The sequence below is a fragment of the Paramormyrops kingsleyae genome, chromosome 14, assembly GCF_048594095.1.
Source record: "Paramormyrops kingsleyae isolate MSU_618 chromosome 14, PKINGS_0.4, whole genome shotgun sequence".
Taxonomy (NCBI): domain Eukaryota; kingdom Metazoa; phylum Chordata; class Actinopteri; order Osteoglossiformes; family Mormyridae; genus Paramormyrops; species Paramormyrops kingsleyae.
Window position 1 is genome coordinate 26,902,207 of NC_132810.1, and position 23,431 is coordinate 26,925,637.

The 23,431-nt window shown below is 42.7% G+C and overlaps 1 protein-coding gene across 4 annotated transcripts in view; it reads right to left on the reverse strand.

Annotated features, from left to right (window-relative positions):
* The window catches only part of trim9 (tripartite motif containing 9), a 135,092-nt gene that overhangs the window by 19,618 nt on the left and 92,043 nt on the right, over positions 1 to 23,431 (reverse strand). For 3 of the 4 annotated variants that reach the window (XM_072698908.1, XM_072698906.1, XM_072698909.1), the window contains 5 exons: positions 9,762 to 9,872; positions 9,368 to 9,521; positions 9,089 to 9,234; positions 8,621 to 8,759; positions 7,941 to 7,970 (listed from right to left, as the gene is read on the reverse strand). In XM_072698908.1, coding sequence (XP_072555009.1) covers positions 7,941 to 7,970; positions 8,621 to 8,759; positions 9,089 to 9,234; positions 9,368 to 9,521; positions 9,762 to 9,872 — 580 coding nt within the window. The remainder of the gene's footprint in view (positions 1 to 7,940; positions 7,971 to 8,620; positions 8,760 to 9,088; positions 9,235 to 9,367; positions 9,522 to 9,761; positions 9,873 to 23,431) is intronic. The other variant, XM_072698907.1, reaches the window with a different exon arrangement.

Consider the following 23,431-nt stretch of genomic DNA (forward strand, 5'->3'; position numbering starts at 1 on the left):
CTGAGGACTGGGTACAGACCCAGATCCCACAGGTCTCCTTCTCGCCCTCCTGCAGTACCTATCGCATACAGGTCACAACACAGGACACAGCCCTCCTGCAACATGAGCAGATAGCTAGAGATCACGGGTGTGAAAAGATGGACCACCCAAAGGCGGCGGCCCATCTGGCGTCTCTGCCAGATTCACTGTGGTCCACCAGCCCCACAGATGTAGGTCTAATATCCTGCACGCCAGTGCAGTTCCAACTTCAATCAGGGGAGGGTCCCCTCTGGCTCAAACAGTACCCGCACAAGCCGGCGGCGGAGGAAGGGATAGCTGAGACTATAGAGGGCCTCTTGCGTGCCGGGGTGTTAGAGCCCTCCACGTCTCAGTGGAACACCCCCATCCTCCCAGTGGCAAAACCCGGCACAGGCAAATATCGGATGGCCCATGACTTACGCGCCATAAACAACCTCCTGCTGACCCCTACTGTTCCAGTTCCAAACCCATATGTTGCCCTAACTAATCTGACCCCGCAACAAAAATGGTTCACATGCATTGATCTAGCAAATGCTTTTTTCTGTTTGCCCCTAGCAGAGGAGTGTAGGGACATATTCTCATTCACTTACAGGGGCTACCAGCTGCGGTACACCTGCCTGCCTCAAGGGTTTGCCCTTTCTCCAGGTATCTATAACCAGGTCCTGAAGCAGGCTTTGCAGGGGTGTCCTCTCCCGGACAGTGTCACCCTTGTCCAATACGTGGACGATCTTTTGATCGCGGCCCCAACAGCGGAGGCGGCCCTACAGGCCACCCAGTCAGTGCTGCGCCTTCTGTCAGAAAAAGGCTTTAAGGTCAGTAAAGACAAATTGCAGATTGCTAGGACAGCAGTGACCTTCCTAGGACGAGTGTTGTCGGGGGCAGGAACAGGCCTCTCCCCAGCTCATCGGTCGGCTATCTTGCATTACCCAAAGCCCATCACAGTAAAAGACATGTTATCTTTCCTAGGGCTCACAGGTTACAGTCGAACCTACATTCCAGATTACACGGGACTTACACAGCCCCTGAGGGCGCTTGTCCGAGAACACGGCCTACGTAACCTCAGGATGCCCCTTAACTGGGACCAAGCATCTGAGGAGGCGTTTATCACCTTAAAGCAGAGGCTAGCACAGGCCGCGTACCTAGCCCTCCCAGATTACTCTCTCCCTTTTCACTTGGATGTTTCGGAAACAGGAGAGGTCGTCAACGGCATCCTGTTTCAGAAAAAAGGGGGAGAGAGGAGAGTGCTGATGTACGTCAGCATAAAACTTGATACTACAGAAAAAAGACACCCCGCATGCACAAGAGTGGCCAAAATTATTCAGAAAACAGCACACATAGTGATGGGACATCCGCTGCACATTCTGACCTTGCACAGTGTGGTGGCTTATGTGAATTCACAGACGTTTACCATGACGTCACTCAGGCAACAGAGACTTAGTAAAATACTAGAGGCACCTAATCTGAATTTTTCTCACGAAGGGATCAACATGGCAGACCACATGAGCGGGGGAGAACCACACGAGTATGAGTACCGAGTTCAGAAGGAGGAGAAAGTCAGACCAGACTTAGGGGCAGGAAAAATAGAGAAGACAGACGATTGGTTTACAGATGGGTGTTGTTTTAGAACAGACACAGGAGGTTTGCAGGCAGGCTATGCAGTGGTGGCCAGACAAGGCCAGGATTATGTAACCTTGAAGGCAGACAGGCTGGGGGGAGCCCAGTCAGCCCAGAGAGCTGAGGTGATAGCGGTTATCGAGGCCCTGAAATTAGCAGAAGGGAAAGAAGTTACCATATACTCAGACTCAGCATATGCTGTAGGCGCAGTGCATGTGGAACTCAGCCAATGGCTGAGGGCAGGATTCTTGACCGCGGGAAACAAGCCAATAAAACACGAAGCAGAAATGAGGGAATTGGCAAAGGCCTTGATGCTTCCCAAAAGAGTGGCAGTGGTCAAGTGCAAGGGACATGAAGGGTCAGGAACAATGGTAGCGAAAGGAAATCATGCCGCAGATGAGGAAGCAAAGAGGGTCGCAGGGTACGTGGTGTCCAAACAGATGATCACGGTAGAGGAGGAAGTTCACCAGAATTACCGACTGACCCTAGAGAAAGTTAAGCACAAACAGGACAAGGCCTCCCCAAAGGAGAAAACGATGTGGAGTGAGAAAGGGGGGCACAAGAAGGAGGGGCTATGGCAGAGTAAGGAAGGGAAGCCAGCCCTTCCCCCAGGCCTTCGCCAGACAATCTTGGCAGACGCCCACGGGGTGGGTCATGCAGGGGTGAGACAAATGTTAGAGAATCTGACAAGCTGGTGGCATCCATTTATGAAAGAGACGGTGGGGGGACATGTACGGAGTTGCGCTACCTGTACCTTGTATAACTCGCGACCCACAGTCAAGCCTGAGAAAGGGCAGTTTCCAATGTGCACCAGGTCAGGGGAAGAAATCATTATAGATTATATAGACATGGTGATTCCAGTGAGAGGGTTCAGATATGTGTTGATGTGTGTGGACGCATTCTCTGGGTGGCCAGAAGCATGGCCCACAAAGAAGGAGGATGGGGTATCCGTGATAAAGTTTCTGATTAATCAGTATATACCACGACACGGGTTTCCCAACAGGATTCGGTCAGACAATGGGTCCCACTTTAAGAACGAGGACCTCCGGACGGTAGAGAAAGTGTTGGGATTGAGACATGCGTTTGGAACTGTGTATCATCCGCAGTCCCAGGGAAAAGTGGAGCGAATGAACCAAACAATAAAACAAAAATTGGCAAAAATCTGCGCGCAGACCAAAATGAATTGGGTTGACGCTTTACCACTGGCAATGATGTCAGTGAGGTGTTCCATAAACAGGGGGACCGGGTTCACCCCCTTTGAGCTCCAGACAGGCAGGCAGTTCCCAGGACCCCAGAAAGGGTTAACCTCCCCGACGAGGAGGGGGAGCAAAATCCTAGGGCATATTATGATTGTTTGCAAGGTCTCGTTGCAGATTTCTCTAAACAGATCCAGGAGGCGAGACCAGAGAACCAGCCAGCCAAACCACACACGGTGGAGTGGGTCCTCCTGAAAGTCATCAAACGGAAGTGGTCAGAGCCCAGGTGGACGGGCCCCTTCCAGGTCACTGAGAGGACGTCACACGCGGTTAGTCTGAAAGGCAAAGGCGACACGTGGTTTCACTGGAGCCAGTGCGCGGCTGCGGAGGACCCAGGGAGAACCACAGCAGAGATTCAGGAGGCCCTGAGGGAAGGAATCCAGAGCATCAGTTCGGCTGAACTAGACGCAACTCAGGTCTCAACAGAAGGGGCAGAATAATCCCCTGACCTGAGCAACCAGAGCAGGGTAGTCCACCCCTGCTCCAACGACCAGAAAGAACAAAAGCACCTCATCCATCACCAGACAACACTAGGACCAGGATGAAGATCAAGATAAAAAGGGGAATGTTGGGGGAAACAAGTGTGTTGTGTGATGCTTAAAATGCTTAAAGTGTTAATGATTAGTGGTTTGTGAGCCATGCCAGCCATGGACTCCGAAGGGGGGCCGCGCCTGTGGTGGGCTGGGAGTGGAATTTCCCTGAAGCTCAGGGTTTTTGCCCTCCTTCCTAGGCTGGATGGACAGGATTGTGTGTGGAACTCTTTGGAGTCCTAAAGGGGGGAGTGTGTGCTATGTTTGGGGAAGTATGCTGTACTTGCATTCCCAATAACACAGCACCAGACGGCTCAGTGACCAGGGCACTCGAGGGTCTCCGGACCCTCTCCAAAACGATGCATGCACACTCCGGGATCAATAACATCTGGGATGCTTGGCTGACCTCAGCGTTCGGACAGTGGAAAGGCTTAATGGGCTTGCTTTTATTATCCTTTGCTACTTTTGCTGCGATTTTAGTTACTTGCGGGTGTTGTTGTATTCCCTGCCTGCGCGCACTGTCAGTTCGTCTCATCACTACCGTGATAGAGAAGCGGGATGGCACCTATGCGCGAATGATGCCTCTCCTGCTTGTCGGGCCGGAGAGGGGCAAAGGTCATTTGGACAGCTTTGAACTACGACTCCCCCGCCAATAGGGTGATCTCCTTGCGGAGACCAAAAGGGGGAAAGCAAAATTTCATAAATAAGGGAAAATATCACTAATCAGCATAATCAGGGTGATTTCCTTGCGGAGATCAAAAGGGGGAATTGAGGGAATAATTAATAAAATAAAGGGAATGATTCTATAAGGCTGTAACTAATCAAAACAAGAACTGACTGGCGCGCCGGCAAGGCAAGGCTACCTAATCGGAACAGATAGGGAGGGCGACAGAGAATATCAGCGGCCCCTACTTATCTTTTAGCCTTCCAGAAGCACAACTACAGTACGAGCCGGCTGGAATCACACATGTGGTTGTCACGTACACGGAAGGTAGGGCTGTGAATCTTTGGGTAGACAGCGAATCGATTCGATTCAAAAACGATTTTTGCAAATCAGAACGATTAAATTCGATTCGATTAACAATGAAATTTGATTCGATTCGATTATTAACGATTCTATTCTGTAAATTTTAGTATAGTATATTGTGACGTGCTCTCTGAAAAATTGCGAAATATTCATCTGTTCGTTGTATTTCCAAAGTATTTTAACTCAGATTTACAATGTCTGCAAACTGCAACGGACTTGTCAATCTTTCCATTTACTTTGTGAAAACCGAAGTAATCCCAAACCTTTGATCTCATGTTGGCTGGTGCCTTGCAAATTTCTCCTTCTTCGTTGCCCTCCATTGTGCACTGCTGCGTTTATTCAGATGACAACAAACAGGCGCGAATTGAAGATTAGCGACGTAATCCACTGCGCCACTGCAGTGAGGGCGCACTTTACGTCGCAGACGCAACTAATTTAAGATTTATATTTATTTTTTTTAATTATCCATCGTATATTTGTTATATAATCGCGATTCATTCGATTTTAAAATATTAAATCGATTATTGACTGAAACAAACGATTCACGATTCAAAAATCCATGTTTCAAGATCGATGCATATGCATCGGCAGGATTTGTAATCGATGCATCGAGAAAATGAATGAATCGTTACACCCCTAACGGAAGGTACCGAGAAAGGGGAGGGGGATGCCCAAAGGGCTTTAAAAGGGATACAGCTGATACATATGGCAGAGCCTCCTCCTGTACATGCTGAATGTATGTCAGACGGCCGCTCCCTGATTATAATCAGTCAAGACAATAAACCGGTGATTTGCAACTTCTCCCCGTGTCAGCTGTGAATCTCTTCTCATCCACGGACCCGGTAGAGACGCCGTGCTCCAACAGCGTCCATTATAATGAACATGCACCTTATGCAAATAAGACGATGACGTCATTTAGCGACTTCTAGCGACTTTTGGGATGGCCAATAGCGACTTCCCTTGCTGAGGAGTTGGCAACAGTGGCAGCCGGGTGAGAGGTCGCAGTGCATCTAACCGTAATGCATTGCATCAAGATCAGAATGTGTTGCTTTAAGCAAGTCGAACTCTCCCAATGACCGGACTGGGGAAACAAACTGAAACGCGGACAATACAGAGGACTAATGACAACAACCAGAAACAGCTGATCACATGGGGATCCCATGCGAGGTTAATGAGGGGGCGTGGTACACGGAAGGAGCGGACGATCGGGGCAGGACAGGGGTAATGTTGGGATAAGATCTTTATCGTTTTGGAAGCCATTAATAATAATCACTGTATCATATTTATCGCTTTCTATATTTATATAGTCACAGTTTTTCATTTTTCATTCCATCTACCAATAAACTGTGAAAGGGATTTTATTGTTGCTACTTTTCTTGCGTTTCAAATTGCCTTTCCAAAGTGATGGGTGTGGGGTGCAGTGACATTCCAGACTGATGGGCCATTGACAGTATGCAAACTACTACAGGTGTGAGGACACCTATCTCATCAATATTCATTGTGAAGGCCACTGACTTTGAGAAAAAGTTTTGGACTCAATGGAAAAATGAATATCTTTTGAACCAAGACAAAGGTGGCACAAGGACAGAAGGAACTTGAAGGCTAGCAACATCAGTCTTCTACAAGATGATCTGGCAGCACGCAATGAGAGGAAGCTGGCCAGAATTACAAAAGTCTACCCAGGGTCAGATGGTAGGGTTAGAAAACTAAGATTGCTGGTTAGTGACATTAAGTTTGACAAAACAAAGAAATCCACAACTAAAATGGTGTTCCTTAAAAGACCTGTACAGAAGGTTGTTACCCTGCTTGAGGCAAACTAAGGTGTTTAATGTATTGTCTCAATTTCCATGTGAAATAGTTAATAACAGGAGATGTTGCAATATGATTCCCACAACATGTTAATAAATATTCCATTTTCACAATAACCCCAACTGGCTGATTGCACGCACAATCACACACTACAGGGAATTTTGGGAAGCCATTTAACTTAACGTCATGTCTTTGGATGACATGGGGAGAACATGACTTATATGCCAATAAATACAATATATAAAGGATTTCATATATGTAAAAAAAAGTGAACCCATACAGTACTTCAATAGCTATGAATTATGAATTGGCCTTATAATTATTGTTATTATCATCATCATTACCATCGTCAAACATCCAAAATAAACAACCCTGTTATAATCAAAGTATTTTACTGTCTTGGAAAAGTGCCTGTCAATTAAAACAAAACAGAGTTTTCAGGCTGCACACAACCCCAGTTTTTATGATTATAATACAATTAGTAAAAGGGGTATAAAGGCGCCACCTTAGCAATTTACCTAAAAAAGATATTTGTCTAATTCAACTTTCAAGCTGTTACCACCAATTTCCAAGTCAATATAGTTGCTAATAAATTGTCTGGTTAGAGAAACATTCTCATACCAATTAACAGCAATTTATGATTCTTTAAACACAATTTGATATGACACCATATCAAGGTGGTATTTTGTTCTGGTTTTTGGCAGTTTCTAGTTTTCTGGTTTAGAATTCCATAGCCAGAAAATTAAAACCCCTTAAATGTGGTCAGAATTTAACTAATGGTCATTTAGAAGAAAACACTATAAAAATAACCTCCATCCATCCATCCATCCATCTCCCTTAACTAGTTATCTAGCATAGCATTGCAATGAGCATGGAGCCTATATCCCCGGAGGCAAAGAGCACAAGGCAGGGGGCACCCAAGATGGGATGTCAATCCATTTCAAGGCACACACTAACACAGAATCACATACCAAGGGTGTAGGTTTGGGTATGGATATTGTGGGAGTACCATGTGCGTTTAGGGGGGTTCAGGGCTGATTTGGCTCTTACCGTTGGTGAATCCAAACCCATGCCTTTGTCACATACTATGGTCAATTTAGGGACAATTATCCAACTGGTTATACATATTATTACATACTACATATGGTTATACATATTATTCTCTTTTGAATATCAAAGGACATAGATAAAATATTTTCTCGATTTGGTACTACAGTATATGACTATTTTTATGTATCATGGAGTGCTACAGAATGACAGCACTGTATAGCCTAACCGGTTTGGGTGTTATTATGCCGTCTGCATTAGTACAATCTCTAAATCACTTTTACATACAGGTGACTTTTAGCTAACTGATGTTAAAAATGTAGAATTCTCAGAAATCATCTTTTCACTCAAGTATGACATGGAGACTTTGTCACTCCCTTTTAACTAACACAGTTACAGAGACAAAATATCTCCAGGTAAATGCATAACATTTTGAAGGCATAATAGTTAAGTGTGTGTACATTTGTACAACATACAAAACGTCTATAATATTTCTAAATATTAGTGCATTGCTTAATATTGATACTTTAGACTATTCCCACCAAAAAGTATGCATATGCATAAAATCACATTCCGTGACTGTATATTTGAATTAAAATGAGCTAATTCACTAATAGGCATACAAAGATACAGACATACCTGTTGCTATATCACACGGAGGGAGTCCTGCTGAAATGCAATAAAGAGAAAAATAATTAGAGGTGGCAAAATGAGAGATAACAGCAGAAGAGCATTAAAATATTTAATTTATATTTAATGCTATATTTAATTTAATTTTATTATATTTTACTTCTACTTATTGGTATTTTTCTTTAAATTTTTATATCTATATTTTTCCATTCTAATACTTTTTCCTATACTATTTCCTTTTTTTCCCTTTCTTCATAGCAACTGTATAACCAAGACAAAGCAATTTCCCTTTGGGATTAATAAAGTTCTTTGAATCTTGAATCTTGAATCTTGAAAATCACTGACTAAGGTCATTATGTATACGTAATGTCCTTAGTCACATATAAGTAATTGTTATTCGTTCACAAGATTATAGAAAATCTTTGTACAATAATCCACAGTCAATGTTGTACTTAAGAGCATTTAGGTTACATTATATGGTTTGCTAAGAGGCTGTTATTTGCTTAGTTAGTCGGCATATTAATTTGAAACAACAGCAATTACAATTCAGTTTAGTAACAGTTCAGACAGGACTCGCTGGGTCCATATTAATCATTAGCAATGGATAAATATCTATGCATTTCTGCCAGTAAGAAGATCTGGATATGAATATGCAAGCATGCTATATTTACAAAACAGTGACTCCTTACTCTCTGAGGTTTGGATGATCAGAGTTTTGCTGCTCTGGCTCATTCCACTAGCATTGAAGGCTTTCACACGAGACTTGTAAGTGCTGTTGAAATGCAGCCCATCAACTGTGCATATAGTTTCTTTTCCAACATACACTTCCTGCCAGGAAATACATGGTTTGGCACAAAAGGAAAAATCAGTCAAAGAAAATTGTAAAATGTACTGTACATTTACACAAATGTATTACTTTTTATAACATTTAGAGCTGTCACAATCACTTTTAGCTGTAACAATTACTATATCCTCAGTATCATATTATGTCACTGAGAACTGTGTGAGGGGAGGCCTATTTTAAAATTAGAACCTTATAATGCCAACACATTATATTCTTGTATACATTATGACGCTAACAAACTAACAAACTGGACAACAACAAACCACGTTACTCCTGTCATGCATCATCATTTTTAATATGCATGGATTCCCACCCTAAACTGGCCCCCATTGCCATCATCCAGCTCCAGGATGTAGCCATCCACAGTGACGGTTGACAGGGGCGGCTGCTTCCATGATAGGGTGGCACTGTTGTTATTTGTGCAGCAATCCTCCAGCTGAAGCATTGGTGCTGCTGGCACTGAAATGTGACCTAAGATTAGCTTACACCCATACATGCATAAACACATAATACACTGGAAACCAAGCATTATTAATATGTTAATACAATAGCTGACAATTTATCCAAGTGACGATCGCACACTAGTCTTTACCTTTCATCTCCACAAAATCTAGCTGATGGATGGTCTGAAGCAGTGAACTGCTGTCCAAAGTCAGGTCAAAGTCACTCGTCATCCTTGGGGTCAATGTGCCCTTTCCCCACTGGCTCTCAGTCAAATTAACTCTTCGGATGAGGGCTTCTGAGATCTGTGACAGATTGTAATGTAACATGAGATTTCTTAAAAACCAGCTCTGGCATGGTAATACAGAGCAGAATGCATAATCAACATCCATCTATTACACATAAAAAATAAAAAATGCCAATTAATTCTTTATCTGGATGTCTTTGTATTTTTCACAATAACATCAATAATCTTTTTTGTTTGATTCTTAAATGACTTCCCTGTCTCATGCAGACTCTTACTGAAGGATGCTCACTACTCCTACCTGCAGGAAGCCACTTGGGTCATTCTCTTTGATGACCTCCAAACAGTATTCCATAAGGCCCGTAGTCTGACGCAACTTTACTGTACAGTGAGAGATCTGATCCCGTACAACCTAGAAAAAAGCAAAATACTGTAGATAAACTGAGGCAAAAGTTTGATGTACATTCCAGTGCACACCATAATTTTACTTTCCAGAATCTATCCATCTTCCAGCCACTTGATCCATGCTGATCAGGATCACGGAGGGTGGTATTATTTTTCTTTCTATTGCATTTCAGAAGAACAGGGGGGCCTAACCCATGCAGTTGAGAGCACAAAGCTGGGGTAAACCCTAAATGAGATGCCAATCCATTGCAGAGCACATGCACATACAGTGCACACTGCAGGCAATTTAGAGACACTTTACAGGCACATGTGTTAGGACTTCTGAAGGAAACTCCGATAACTCAGGGAGAACATGAAACTTTTCATACACAGAGAGGAGTTGGAATTAAAATGCACAACCCTGCAATACTCAAAGCGACAGGTATTTTAGGAACTGTAGCGACCTGGATTGATAACTGGTTAACAGATAGGAAGCAGCGAGTAGTTATAAGAGGCACAATGTCACAGTGGGCCTGCGTTCATAGTGGGGTACTGCAGGGTTCAATTTTAGGACCACTATTGTTCCTAATTTACATAAATGATATAGACACCAATATATACAGTAAACTGGTGAAATTTGCAGATGACACCAAGGTGGGTGGTGTAGCAGATACTGAACTAGCGGCTCAGCAGCTACAGTGGGATCTTGATTTAATTAGTGACTGGGCTGACACCTGGCAGATGAAATTTAACATAGACAAATGTAAGGTACTCCATGTAGGGAGCAGAAATATAAAGTACAGGTATTTTATGGGACCTACTGAAATAAAGGTAGCTGATTATGAGAAAGACCTTGGTGCGTATGTTGATGCTTCCATGTCTCATTCTCGCCAGTGCGGGGAAGCAATAAAAAAGGCCAATAGGATGTTGGGGTATATCTCCAGGTGTGTGGAGTTTAAGTCAAGGGAGGTAATGCTAAGATTATACAATTCCTTGGTGAGACCTCACCTAGAATATTGTGTGCAGGTTTGGTCACCATATCTTAAAAAGGACATTGCGGCCTTAGAAAAGGTGCAGCGTAGGGCCACAAGAATGATTCCTGGTCTTAGAGGAATGTCATACGAGGAAAGGTTAGTTGAGCTAAATCTGTTCAGCCTCAAGCAAAGGAGACTGAGGGGGGACATGATCCAGGTCTATAAGATTCTAACAGGTTTGGATGCTGTTCAACCGAATAGTTAAGAACATAAGAACATAAGAACTAGGGATGAGCGAGTACAGCATTATCTGTATCTGTATCCGTATCTGTTAACCATATGAATTATCTGTATCTGTACTCGGAATGGACGGGGCCTAACCCGGAAGTGGGCGGGGTTTGACCTGGAAGTGGGTCGGGTTGTCTTTAAATGGGTGGGGCTTTAACCGGTATGTTATTTTAAGCATGCAATTGATATGGGTTGATCAGAAATTGTTATATTTATTGCTGATTAGAAAACTATTTACATGACAGCATCAGCATTGAGCTTCAGATCAGTGGTTTTGATCACGATAACAAACGAACTATATACAGAACAAGTTTTGCAACAATGAATACAACACATGCGGTTGCAATTATGAAGTAAAATGTAATGAACAAGAGTTTTCATCTCAACATAACTTTCTTTTTTTAACTTTTAATTTTTTTATGATCAGTGTGATTTCTTTTTTTTTTGGTTCTTTTTTATTTTTTTTATTTCCACACCAGGTATGTGTGAGTGTGTGTGAGTGAGTGAGTGAGTAAGAGAGAGACAGAGAGAGAGAGAAAGAGAGAGGGTTGGGGAGTGTGTGTGTGTGTGTGTGTGTGTGTGTGTTTGTGTGTGTAGCTTAATTTGTAATATTAATTATACCACAACTACCTTTATTTTTTTTTACTAGTCTATCACAGAACGCAGACACAGTCAGCTACCCAATGAGAATTTTTATTCAATCCGAGCACAGATATTGACTTGTATTACTCGTATGATACTCGTACTCGTCAAAAGTGCGTTATCCGTACCGGATACTCGTTTCAGCTGAGTATCCGGCTCAACTCTAATAAGAACATAAGAAATTTACAAACGAGAGGAGGCCATTCGGCCCATCAAGCTCGTTTGGGGAGAACTTAGCTAATAGCTCAGAGTTGTTAAAATCTTATCTAGCTCTGATTTAAAGGAACCCATGGTTTTAGCTTCCACTACAATAGCAGGAAGACTATTCCATACTCTGACTACACGCTGTGTAAAGAAGTGCTTCCTCTAATTTGTTTTAAAAGTTACTTCAGCATTAGTTCAAATACAAGAACTTGTGGCCATAGGTGGAAATTAGTGGGAGAACATTTCAAACTGGATTTAAGGAAGCACTTCTTTACACAGCGTGTAGTCAGAGTATGGAATAGTCTTCCTGATAACATAGTGCAAGCTGAATCCTTGGGTTCCTTTAAATCAGAGCTAGATAAGATTTTAACAACTCTGAGCTATTAGTTAAGTTCTCCCCAAACGAGCTTGATGGGCCGAATGGCCTCCTCTCGTTTGTAAATTTCTTAAGTTCTTAACACAGTAAGGGAACACAGTACAAATTAAATTTGCTTAATTTTTGTCTTGATGTGTTTTGCATTTTCATAAGTTTTACATTGTGTTAATGTTGACGTGCTCTGGGCTTTTAGGCCCACCATATGTAGGGGCATGTGATTTGACGATATTGTGAACAATTAAAATCAATTACTTGCCTTTACGGAGAGATCATTTGTATCGTAGTACAGTGCAGATTCTGTCAGTTGCAATTATAATATATACTGTATATTATCAAGCGAGCTCGATGGGCGGAATGGCCTCCTCTCGTTTGTATAGTTCTTATTAGAGTTGAGCCGGATACTCGGCTGAAACGAGTATGCGGTACGGATAAAGCACTTTTGACGAGTACGAGTATCATACGAGTAATACAAGTCAATATCTGTGCTCGGATTGAATAAAAATTCTCATTGGGTAGCTGACTGTGTCTGCGTTCTGTGATAGACTAGTCACAGCGCCCCTCCCCTACACACATACAGATTTATTGTGTTGCTGTGTCCCGCTCTGCTCACTCACACACAGAACACTGAGAAGAGAAGAGAACAGCGCTCTCTCTCTCTCTGTCGCTCCCTCAGTCACTCAGGATCGCGGGTTTTTTTCCGTTAACGTTTAGGGTTTCTTCAGCTTCAGGTTTGTTTGTAGAATGCGACTCGCGTCTCTGCCTGTCGGAGTTTTTTTTTTCTTTTTTAAACCGTCAGCTGGCTCTAGCCAGTTTTTTTTTACTTCACGCACTGAGTGTCTGACACTTTCTTGCTGTATTTTATAAAAAAAAATAAAGGTAGTTGTGGTATAATTAATATTACAAATTAAGCTACACACACAAACACACACACACACACACACTCCCCCCCCCTCTCTCTTTCTCTCTCTCTGTCTCTCTCTTACTCACTCACTCACTCACTCACTCACACACACTCACACATACCTGGTGTGGAAATAAAAAAGAACCAAAAAAAAAGAAATCACACTGATCATAAAAAAATTAAAAGTTAAAAAAAGAAAGTTATGTTGAGATGAAAACTCTTGTTCATTACATTTTACTTCATAATTGCAACCGCATGTGTTGTATTCATTGTTGCAAAACTTGTTCTGTATATAGTTCGTTTGTTATCGTGATCAAAACCACTGATCTGAAGCTCAATGCTGATGCTGTCATGTAAATAGTTTTCTAATCAGCAATAAATATAACAATTTCTGATCAACCCATATCAATTGCATGCTTAAAATAACTAACGGTTAAAGCCCCACCCATTTAAAGACAACCCGACCCACTTCCAGGTCAAACCCCGCCCACTTCCGGGTTAGGCCCCGCCCTTTCCGAGTACAGATACAGATAATTCATATGGTTAACAGATACGGATACAGATACAGATAATGCTGTACTCGCTCATCCCTAGTTCTTATGTTCTTAATATACTAAGTCAATACTGTCGGTAGGGCGGTAATGCTGTGAGATCTCGCGAGAGCTGTGCGTAATCCAACATGGCAGCTGTTACAATATGTTATATATGGTCAGCAGGATGTAAGGATGTGACAGACCATATATGGTTAAATTGTAATTTGAGTGCGTGACATCATAGAGATGCGCGGGCATGTGAAGTAAAAGAAAAGTACAGCAAACCTGCGTTTCTTGAGATTTCTTGTTTAGGGGGAATAGTTGATTACCAGAGTGAACTAAGCTTAAAACATGGTGGCAGCGGTAAATTACCAATAAGAAAAGTGAAAGACTGAGGTAAAGGCTACAGAAAAAAAAAAGCAATTATTATAAGAGAGACGAATGCCGATCATGGAGGGTGCTTTCGGATTGAAGCCTCCAGCGAATTTTGACTGGAATGCAACGAACATACCAAAAGCTTGGAAAGCATGGGAAGAGGAGTTTTCCCTGTACAATGATTTATCACTCACAGATGCAGATGACAAGACGAAGGGAAAAGTATTCCAATATTTAATCGGAGAAACCAGGAGAGAACTGAGTAAGACGCTAGGCGCTGCCCGCCCGGCTGGCGGTGAATTGACGTTGGAATGGCTGTTAACCGCGTTCAGAAACCACTGCAATCCGGCGCCGAACGAAACAGTAGAAAGGTACAAATTTTTCTCCAGAAATCAGAACTCAGGTGAAATGACTGATAAGTATATTACTGATTTGAAAGTGCTGGCAGACATGTGCAATTTTGGATCGGCTAAAGATTCTCTGATTAGAGACCGAATTGTATGTGGCATACTGAACTCACAAGTGAGAGAACGTCTATTAAGAGAGTCAGACCTGACGCTTGAGAAATGCGTAAGGATTTGTAGAGCATCAGAACTGTCAAAGGAGAATGTTATGACCATCGAGGGACAGAAAGCTGAAGAAGTGCACACAGTACAGAGAATCAAACACGGTCAGAGTGCCAAACAATCTCCTACACCTAAGTGTAAATTCTGTGGAAAACAGCATGAGTGGAAAAAACTGAGTTGCCCAGCTTATGGAAAGCAATGCAGAAAATGTGGCAAGCTGAACCATTTTGCTGCCACATGCAAAACAAAAGAGATTAAAGGAAAACGAATACACAGTGTAGCAGAAATAGAAGAGGAACAGTTTCAGGAAATCCTAAGCCTTAGTTCGCAAATGAGGGAGGACAAACAGGAAAAACAACTGTTTGCAACCATGTTGATAGGAGAAAGACCAGTAAAATTTCAACTAGACTGCGGAGCCAGTTGCAACGTAATCCCCATTCAGCAGTTAAACCCTGACACAGTGATGGAAAAGACCGAACAGATTCTGGTCATGTATAATAAGAGCACCCTGAAACCAGTAGGAAAATGCAGAATAAAAATAAGAAACCCGAGAAACAGAAAACAGTACCGACTGGAGTTTATAGTAGTGGAGGAAACCTCGTCAGTGCCTCTGCTGGGAAACAAGGCAGTGCATGCAATGGATCTGGTAAGAATACAGCATGAAAATATTATGGCAATTGATGATATTGTTACCACAGAAAGACGCAGAGAAAAGGAACCATGGGACAAGAGCGACATGCACAGGGAATATGCTGATGTATTTGAAGGAGATGGATGCCTGGAAGGGGAATAAAACCTAGAGGTGGATCCTGCAGTGAAATCGGTGAGGCTTCCAAAGCGAAGAGTTCCTGTGGCACTAATGAGACATCTAAAATATGAGCTGGGAAGCCTTGTAGAGAGAGGCATTATTGCTCAGATGGAAAAGAGCACGGATTGGATTAGCAGCATGGTGGTGGTGAAGAAACCATCTGGAAAACTCAGAATTTGTATTGACCCAAGACCATTAAACAAAGCTCTGAGACGTCAACATTTTCCCTTGCCCACCATAGATGATGTTCTTCCAAATCTGACCAAAGCGAGAGTCTTTACAGTGTGTGACATGAAGGACGGGTTCTGGCACATAAGGCTTTCAGAAGAGTCAAGCTACTTCACTACCTTCACAACGCCATGTGGCAGGTATAGATGGATTAGAATGCCCATGGAAATCAGCCCGGCTCCAGAAGTGTTCCAGCACAGGTTGACTCAGGCATTGGAGGGGCTTCCAGGAATTCGGATAATAGCAGATGACATCCTTGACTGTGGGAAAGGCGACAATGATGGGGCAGCTGAGAAAGACCATGACACAAAACTAAGACAACTCCTGGACCTTTGTAGAGACAGAAACATCAAACTAAACTTCAACAAACTCAAGCTAAGACAGAAAGAGGTGCCATACATTGGACACAGACTGACTTCCGAAGGACTAAAGATTGACCCAGAGAAGGTTAGAGCCATATTGGAGATGCCCAGGCCATCAGATGTGAAGGGACTCCAGAGATTATTAGGTATGGTGAACTATTTGTCCAAATTTTGTGCACACTTATCAGACAGCTGTGACACATTGAGACAACTGACACGCAAAGATGTGATTTGGGAGTGGACTGATGTACAGGAAAACGCATTCAACAAACTGAAACAAATGATTGCCTCAGCACCTGTCTTGAAGTACTACAATCCAGAAGATGACCTGGTTCTTCAATGTGACTCCTCTGAGACAGGCCTGGGCGCAGCACTTTTGCAGGCAGGACAACCAGTCGCTTATAGCAGCAGAGCCCTTACAGCCACAGAAAAAGGATATGCACAAATAGAAAAAGAATGCCTGGCAATTCTTTTTGGAATGGAGAAATTTCATCAGTACACCTATGGCAGGAAAGTAGAAGTACATACTGACCACAGACCCCTAGAAACCATCGTAAGAAAGCAATTGCTTAATGCACCCAAGAGATTACAACGATATGACATTAATGTTGTCTATGTGCCAGGTCGACTGATGCACCTAGCAGATACTCTCAGTAGAGCGTACCTACCAGAGTGTGCTGCAGAAGGATCAGTAGAGTCAGAAATTGAGACAATCAACATGTTGCAGTACCTGCCCATATCAGAGGGGATTCAACAAAAGATACGGAGAGAAACTGCTAAGGATGAGATGTTGCAGCAAGTGATAGCTCAGGGATGGCCAGAGGAGAAAACTCAGCTGAAAGAATAGGTAAGACAATTCTTTTCTATAAGAGAAGAGCTCAGTGAGCAAGATTGAGTGCTTTTTAGAGGAGAGAGAGTTCTAATACCAGCGAAGCTGAGAACAGAGATTATAGAGAGAATACATGCATCACATCTAGGCATGGAAAGCTGCTTACGAAGAGCAAGAGACTGTGTATACTGGCCAGGGATGAGTGCTGCTGTTAGACAATACATAGGGAAGTGTGCCGTTTGCAGAACTGTGGATGTGCGACAACAGAAAGAGACAATGTGCGCACATGACATTCCGACAAGGCCTTGGGCAAAAGTCGGGACAGATTTATTCTTATTCAACAACAGAGCATATCTCATCACAGTTGACTACTTCTCCAACTTCTGGGAAATTGATTATCTCCCTGATACCAGCTCAAGCACAGTGATACACAAGCTCAAGGCCCATTTTGCATGACACGGGATCCCAGACACAGTAATCTCTGATAACTGGCCACAGTACAGCTCTCAGGAATTCAAACAGTTTAGCATAGCTTGGGAATTCGGGCATGTGACGTAGCCTGCTGTGAGGGGGTTTTTGTGGTTTTTCGACCTCCCAAGAGCAACTTGTTTTTAGTGCATACTTGGTTCAGGCAGAAGTTCTTCTGGTAAGTAGTAGTAAATTTATCAGGTTTAAAATTTTAAATAAAATAATAATTAAGTTCCGTTTTAACACAAGTAATAACTTATTTTAGTGTACTCCGCACGTTACTGCATTTATTGTTACGCAAATTAATCTTTATAGTTAAATACACTATATAAATTTACTGGGCTGGGAGTTCGGGGTCATAGTGAGTTAGTTAATTATGGGGCCGGCTCAGTGTTGCGTTTGCAAGATGTTTGCCCTTCTGGACGTTAGTGTCCAGTCGGACTTCATCTGCGAGCGATGTAAGCTAGTGGACTCACTCATGGTCAAGGTTCGCGACCTTGAGGAGCAACTGGCTCGCATCCAATGCAACAGTGAGTTAGATGAGCTAGTTGATACGCCGTTTAGGGAGATGGTGTGTACGCCACTAAAGGGGGGGAGGGAGAATGAAGAGCAGAGAGGTCGAGAGAGCTGGGTGACCGTAGGTCGTAGACGCAGGAAAAGGCGTACACACGTTACAGAGGCGGCATCACCTGAGGTGTCTGTGTCTAACAGGTTTCAGGTGCTTCCAGCTTTAGAGCCGGAAGGGACTGGGGAAGCAGGTGGGCCCTTGGGCACTGAGGAGCCCCCTCCCCCCAGAAAGAGGGAGGTTGTGGTAGTGGGGGATTCAATTATTAGGGGAGTAGACAGTTATGTGTGCACGCGTGATAGAGGGTCCCGTACGGTGTCTTGCCTGCCTGGTGCCCAGGTAGGAGACCTTCCAGATCGTGTGGACAAGCTTTTGGCCCCAGCTGGGGTGGATCCAGTTGTCGTGGTGCATGTTGGCACCAACGACATAGGCAAGGGTAGAAGGGCTGTTCTGCAGGATAAATTTATAGAAGTCGCCAATAAGCTTAGAAGCAGAACGTCCATGGTGGTATTTTCTGAAATACTCCCCGTGCCACGCGCAAGTAAGGCTAAGTTAGCTGAGATAAGGAGATTAAATGCGTGGCTAAAAGGATGGTGTAGGAAAGAGGGGTTTAGGTTTATGGGGCACTGGAGGACCTTCTGGAACAGGTGGGACCTGTTCAAGCCGGATGGGTTGCATCTGAACCGGAGGGGAACCAGTGTACTGGGAAGGCGTATTTGTAGAGTAGTTGAGTAATGTTTAAACTAGGGACTGGGGGGGCAGGGAGGTTAGTTAAGTATGTAACTGGGGGGAAACGGAAAGCCCAAAAAAATCATATAAGTAGGCACTGTAATAGGCCTACCCTTTGTTGTCTGTATTTAAACGCCAGGAGTATTAGGAATAAAATTCATGATTTAGAGGCTCTTATCTCATCGGACTCTTATGATATTATAGCAATAACTGAAACGTGGTTGAGTGATAAGGATGGACAAGAATATAATATGGATGGTTACACATTGTTCCGTAAAGACCGTATACGTAAGAAGGGAGGTGGTGTTGCAGTATATGTAAAGGAAAACTTGCAGGCAAGGGAGCTTACTGATATAAGTAAAAGTACGGACGCTATATGGGTAAAATTAGATGCTACAAACTCAAATAGCCTAATTGTCGGTGTTTGTTACAGAGCACCCAATGTAGCTGCTGAGGAAAGCAGATTGTTATACAGTGATATTAGGATTATGAGCAATAAAAATTATGTGGTAGTTATGGGTGATTTTAATCTACCGGGGATGCAGTGGGACATTGTTGCTGGCTCTTCTGAAAACGAACTTGAGATGGTGGAATTAGTACAGGATTGTTTTTTTACTCAGTTTGTTAACAACCCTACCAGGGGAGATGCCATTCTTGATCTTGTTTTGTCTAATAACCAGGACAGGATTGGTAAATTAGATGTTTTAGAACCACTTGACAGTAGCGATCATAACATGGTTAAATTTGAGGTTAAGTTTAGTGCCCGAAGAGCAAAGTCCAAATCGAAAATATATAATGTTAGGAAGGCTAACTTCAATTGTATGAGATTAAAACTAGAAACTGTGAACTGGATGGAGTTAAATAACAAAACTGTTGAAGAGGCATGGGAATTTTTTAAAAGCACATTATTGCAAGTACAAGAGGACTTCATACCTGTTTCTAGCAAGAATAAATCTAGGAAATTGCAACCTAGGTGGTTTAATAGGGACATAAAGTATAAAGTAAGGAGGAAAAGGGCTTTGTTCCAGAGATGGAAAATAACTGATGATGACATAATAAAGCAAGAGTATCTAAATCTACAGGCTGAATTAAAAAATGACATTAGACGAGCTAAAAGGAATGTCGAAAGGAAGATCGCATTGGAGGCTAAGGATGACGTTAAAAGTTTCTTCCAGTATTTTAACTCTAAAAGAGCTCTAAAAGATGAAATAACTAATCTGCAGGATAGTAAGGGTCTTATAATTGAAAACGACATTGACATAGTAAATGAGTTCAATGATAGTTTTGCACGGGTATTCACTGTCGAGGACACTAGTAACTTACCAGTTCTTATTACTAATCCAACATCGTCTATAACTAATATATATATAACTGAAGCTGATGTTTTGCAAAGCCTAGCTAAGCTCAAAATAAATAAATCACAGGGCCCTGATGGCATCTTACCTATAGTGTTAAAAGAGATGAGGGATATTATTTGCCGACCCTTAACATTACTGTTTCAAAAATCCTTATCTGAAGGTGTGGTACCTTCTGATTGGAAGCATGCCAACATAACGCCCATTTTCAAAAAAGGGGATAGAAGTAATTTGTCAAACTATAGGCCAATCAGTCTAACTTGTATAACTGGTAAAGTTATGGAGGCTATAATCAAAGAGAAAATGGTAGATTACCTGGACTCAAATAACATTTTGAGGGATAGCCAGCATGGATTTAGGAGAGGTAGATCCTGTTTAACAAATCTGTTGGAGTTCTTTGAGGAAGCTACTCAGGAAGTTGATGATAAGAAGGCCTATGATGTCATCTATTTAGATTTCCAAAAGGCTTTTGATGTTGTTCCCCACAAGAGGCTCTCACTTAAACTCAAAGCGACAGGTATTTTAGGAACTGTAGCGACTTGGATTGATAACTGGTTAACGGATAGGAAGCAGCGAGTAGTTATAAGAGGCTCGATGTCACAGTGGGCCTGCGTTCATAGTGGGGTACCGCAGGGTTCAATTTTAGGACCACTTTTGTTCCTAATTTACATAAATGATATAGACACCAATATATACAGTAAACTGGTGAAATTTGCAGATGACACCAAGGTGGGTGGTGTAGCAGATACTGAACTAGCGGCTCAGCAGCTACAGCGGGATCTTAATTTAATTAGTGACTGGGCTGACACCTGGCAGATGAAATTTAACATAGACAAATGTAAGGTACTCCATGTAGGGAGCAGAAATATAAAGTACAGGTATTTTATGGGACCTACTGAAATAAAGGTAGCTGATTATGAGAAAGACCTTGGTGTGTATGTTGATGCTTCCATGTCTCATTCTCGCCAGTGCGGGGAAGCAATAAAAAAGGCCAATAGGATGTTGGGGTATATCTCCAGGTGTGTGGAGTTTAAGTCAAGGGAGGTAATGCTAAGATTATACAATTCCTTGGTGAGACCTCACCTAGAATATTGTGTACAGGTTTGGTCACCATATCTTAAAAAGGACATAGCGGCCTTAGAAAAGGTGCAGCGTAGGGCCACAAGAATGATTCCTGGTCTTAGAGGAATGTCATACGAGGAAAGGTTATTTGAGCTAAATCTGTTCAGCCTCAAGCAAAGGAGACTGAGGGGGGACATGATCCAGGTCTATAAGATTCTAACAGGTTTGGATGCTGTTCAACCGAATAGTTACTTCAGCATTAGTTCAAATACAAGAACTCGTGGCCATAGGTGGAAATTAGTGGGAGAACATTTCAAACTGGATTTAAGGAAGCACTTCTTTACACAGCGTGTAGTCAGAGTATGGAATAGTCTTCCTGATAACGTAGTGCAAGCTGAATCCTTGGGTTCCTTTAAATCAGAGCTAGATAAGATTTTAACAACTCTGAGCTATTAGTTAAGTTCTCCCCAAGCGAGCTCGATGGGCCGAATGGCCTCCTCTCGTTTGTATAGTTCTTATGTTCTTATGTCATCTCCAGCATATCCGCAAAGCAACGGCAAAGCCGAGTCTGCAGTTAAGACGGCCAAACAGCTCATGGAAAAAGCTAAGAGAGCAAAAGCTGATCCATACCTGGCTATACTAGAGCACAGGAACACTCCATCTCAGGGATTCAATGCCTGTCCTGCCTAAAGACTCATGAGCAGAAGAACCAAAACATTACTGCCGACACGGGACAACCTCCTGCAGCCAGGTGTTGTAAACACAGAGCACGCTGTAAAAGTCAACCAACGCAAACAAGCCTACTACTACAACAGAGGAGCGAAAGATCTTAGACCTGTGCAGGAGGGCGAACAAGTAAGAGTTCAGCTGGACACGAAACGTGGAGCACACTGGACACCGGCAAGAGTGGAAAGAATGACCAATAACCGATCATACACTGTCAAGCTGGACAATGGAAGTGTTGTACGGAGAAATCGGAAACATCTCAGGACTGTGCCTGGAGGACCACAGACAGCAGACACACGGAACACAACTGTCAAGCTGGATCAGACTAATCATCCAGATGAGGGACATTCAAAGACAGTACCAGTCACGCATAACACGCACACACCATTCAGACAACAGCAACAGCGTTGTGATAACTAGGAGTGGCAGAATTGTTAAGAGACCAACACACTTGAGAGATTTTGTTTAAATATGTTTCATTGTTCTTAAGACACTGAAGTGCAATTTTGCGTATACAGTGTTATGTTGTTGTGCACAAGTTGTAATGTTATATTGTTTCTTGCATACACTGCACATACTACAGTGTATAAATTGAAAGAAAGAAAAAAAAAAAGGAAAGATGTTACAATATGTTATGTATGGTCAGCAGGATGTAAGGATGTGACAGACCATATATGGTTAAATTGTAATTTGAGTGCGTGACATCATAGAGATGCGCGAGCACGTGAAGTAAAAGAAAAGTACAGCAAACCTGCGTTTCTTGAGATTTCTTGTTTAGGGGGAATAGTTGATTACCAGAGTGAACTAAGCTTAAAACAGCAGCATCCTACTAAAAAAACAAACAAAACTTACTTTGATAGCCAACTTAACCAAGCCAAAATATTAATAATAGTATTTATAGTACTTTATCGGATAGATAAATTCACTCATTACATCCTGGATGAAGAAACCTTGGAAGATTTACAGGATTACGTGGACGAGTGTTACGAACGACTCATCATGAGAACCAAGCGACTCCGTCCACGAAGAGAACCCGTTCAGACTGTACTTCAAACAGCCCCTCAAGCAGCCCTTCATCGCCGGATAAGGAATACGGAGATATCCTAGATTCCATTAATAACAAACTTTCCAGTTTTGACGCCCGACTGGCACTTGTAGAAATCCTACACAAGGAATTTCAAGCATTACGGGAATCTCTGGAGTACAGTCAACAACAGGTTGAATTGCTAGCATCTGAAAACAAGATTCTCAGAGACTCTGTAACATCCCTCACGGAAGGTATGGCGAAATTCTCCACAGAAAATAAGCGCATGAAAGAGTCCCTGCTTGATATTCAAGCAAGAAGTATGCGGGACAATTTAGTGTTCGCCAGAATTCCGGAGCGCGCAGAGGAAGACGCAGAAGCTACCATCAGAAACTTCATGCAACAAGAACTTAAACTTCCTCGGGACACCGTCAACAACATCACGTTTCATCGGGTCCACCGCTTAGGAGGGGTGAGGAAAGAAGCTAAGCGTCCAAGACCTATCGTGGCCAAGTTTGAACATTTCAAACAAAAGGAGCTGGTGAAAAGCCGAGGCAGGGAGCTCAGAGGAA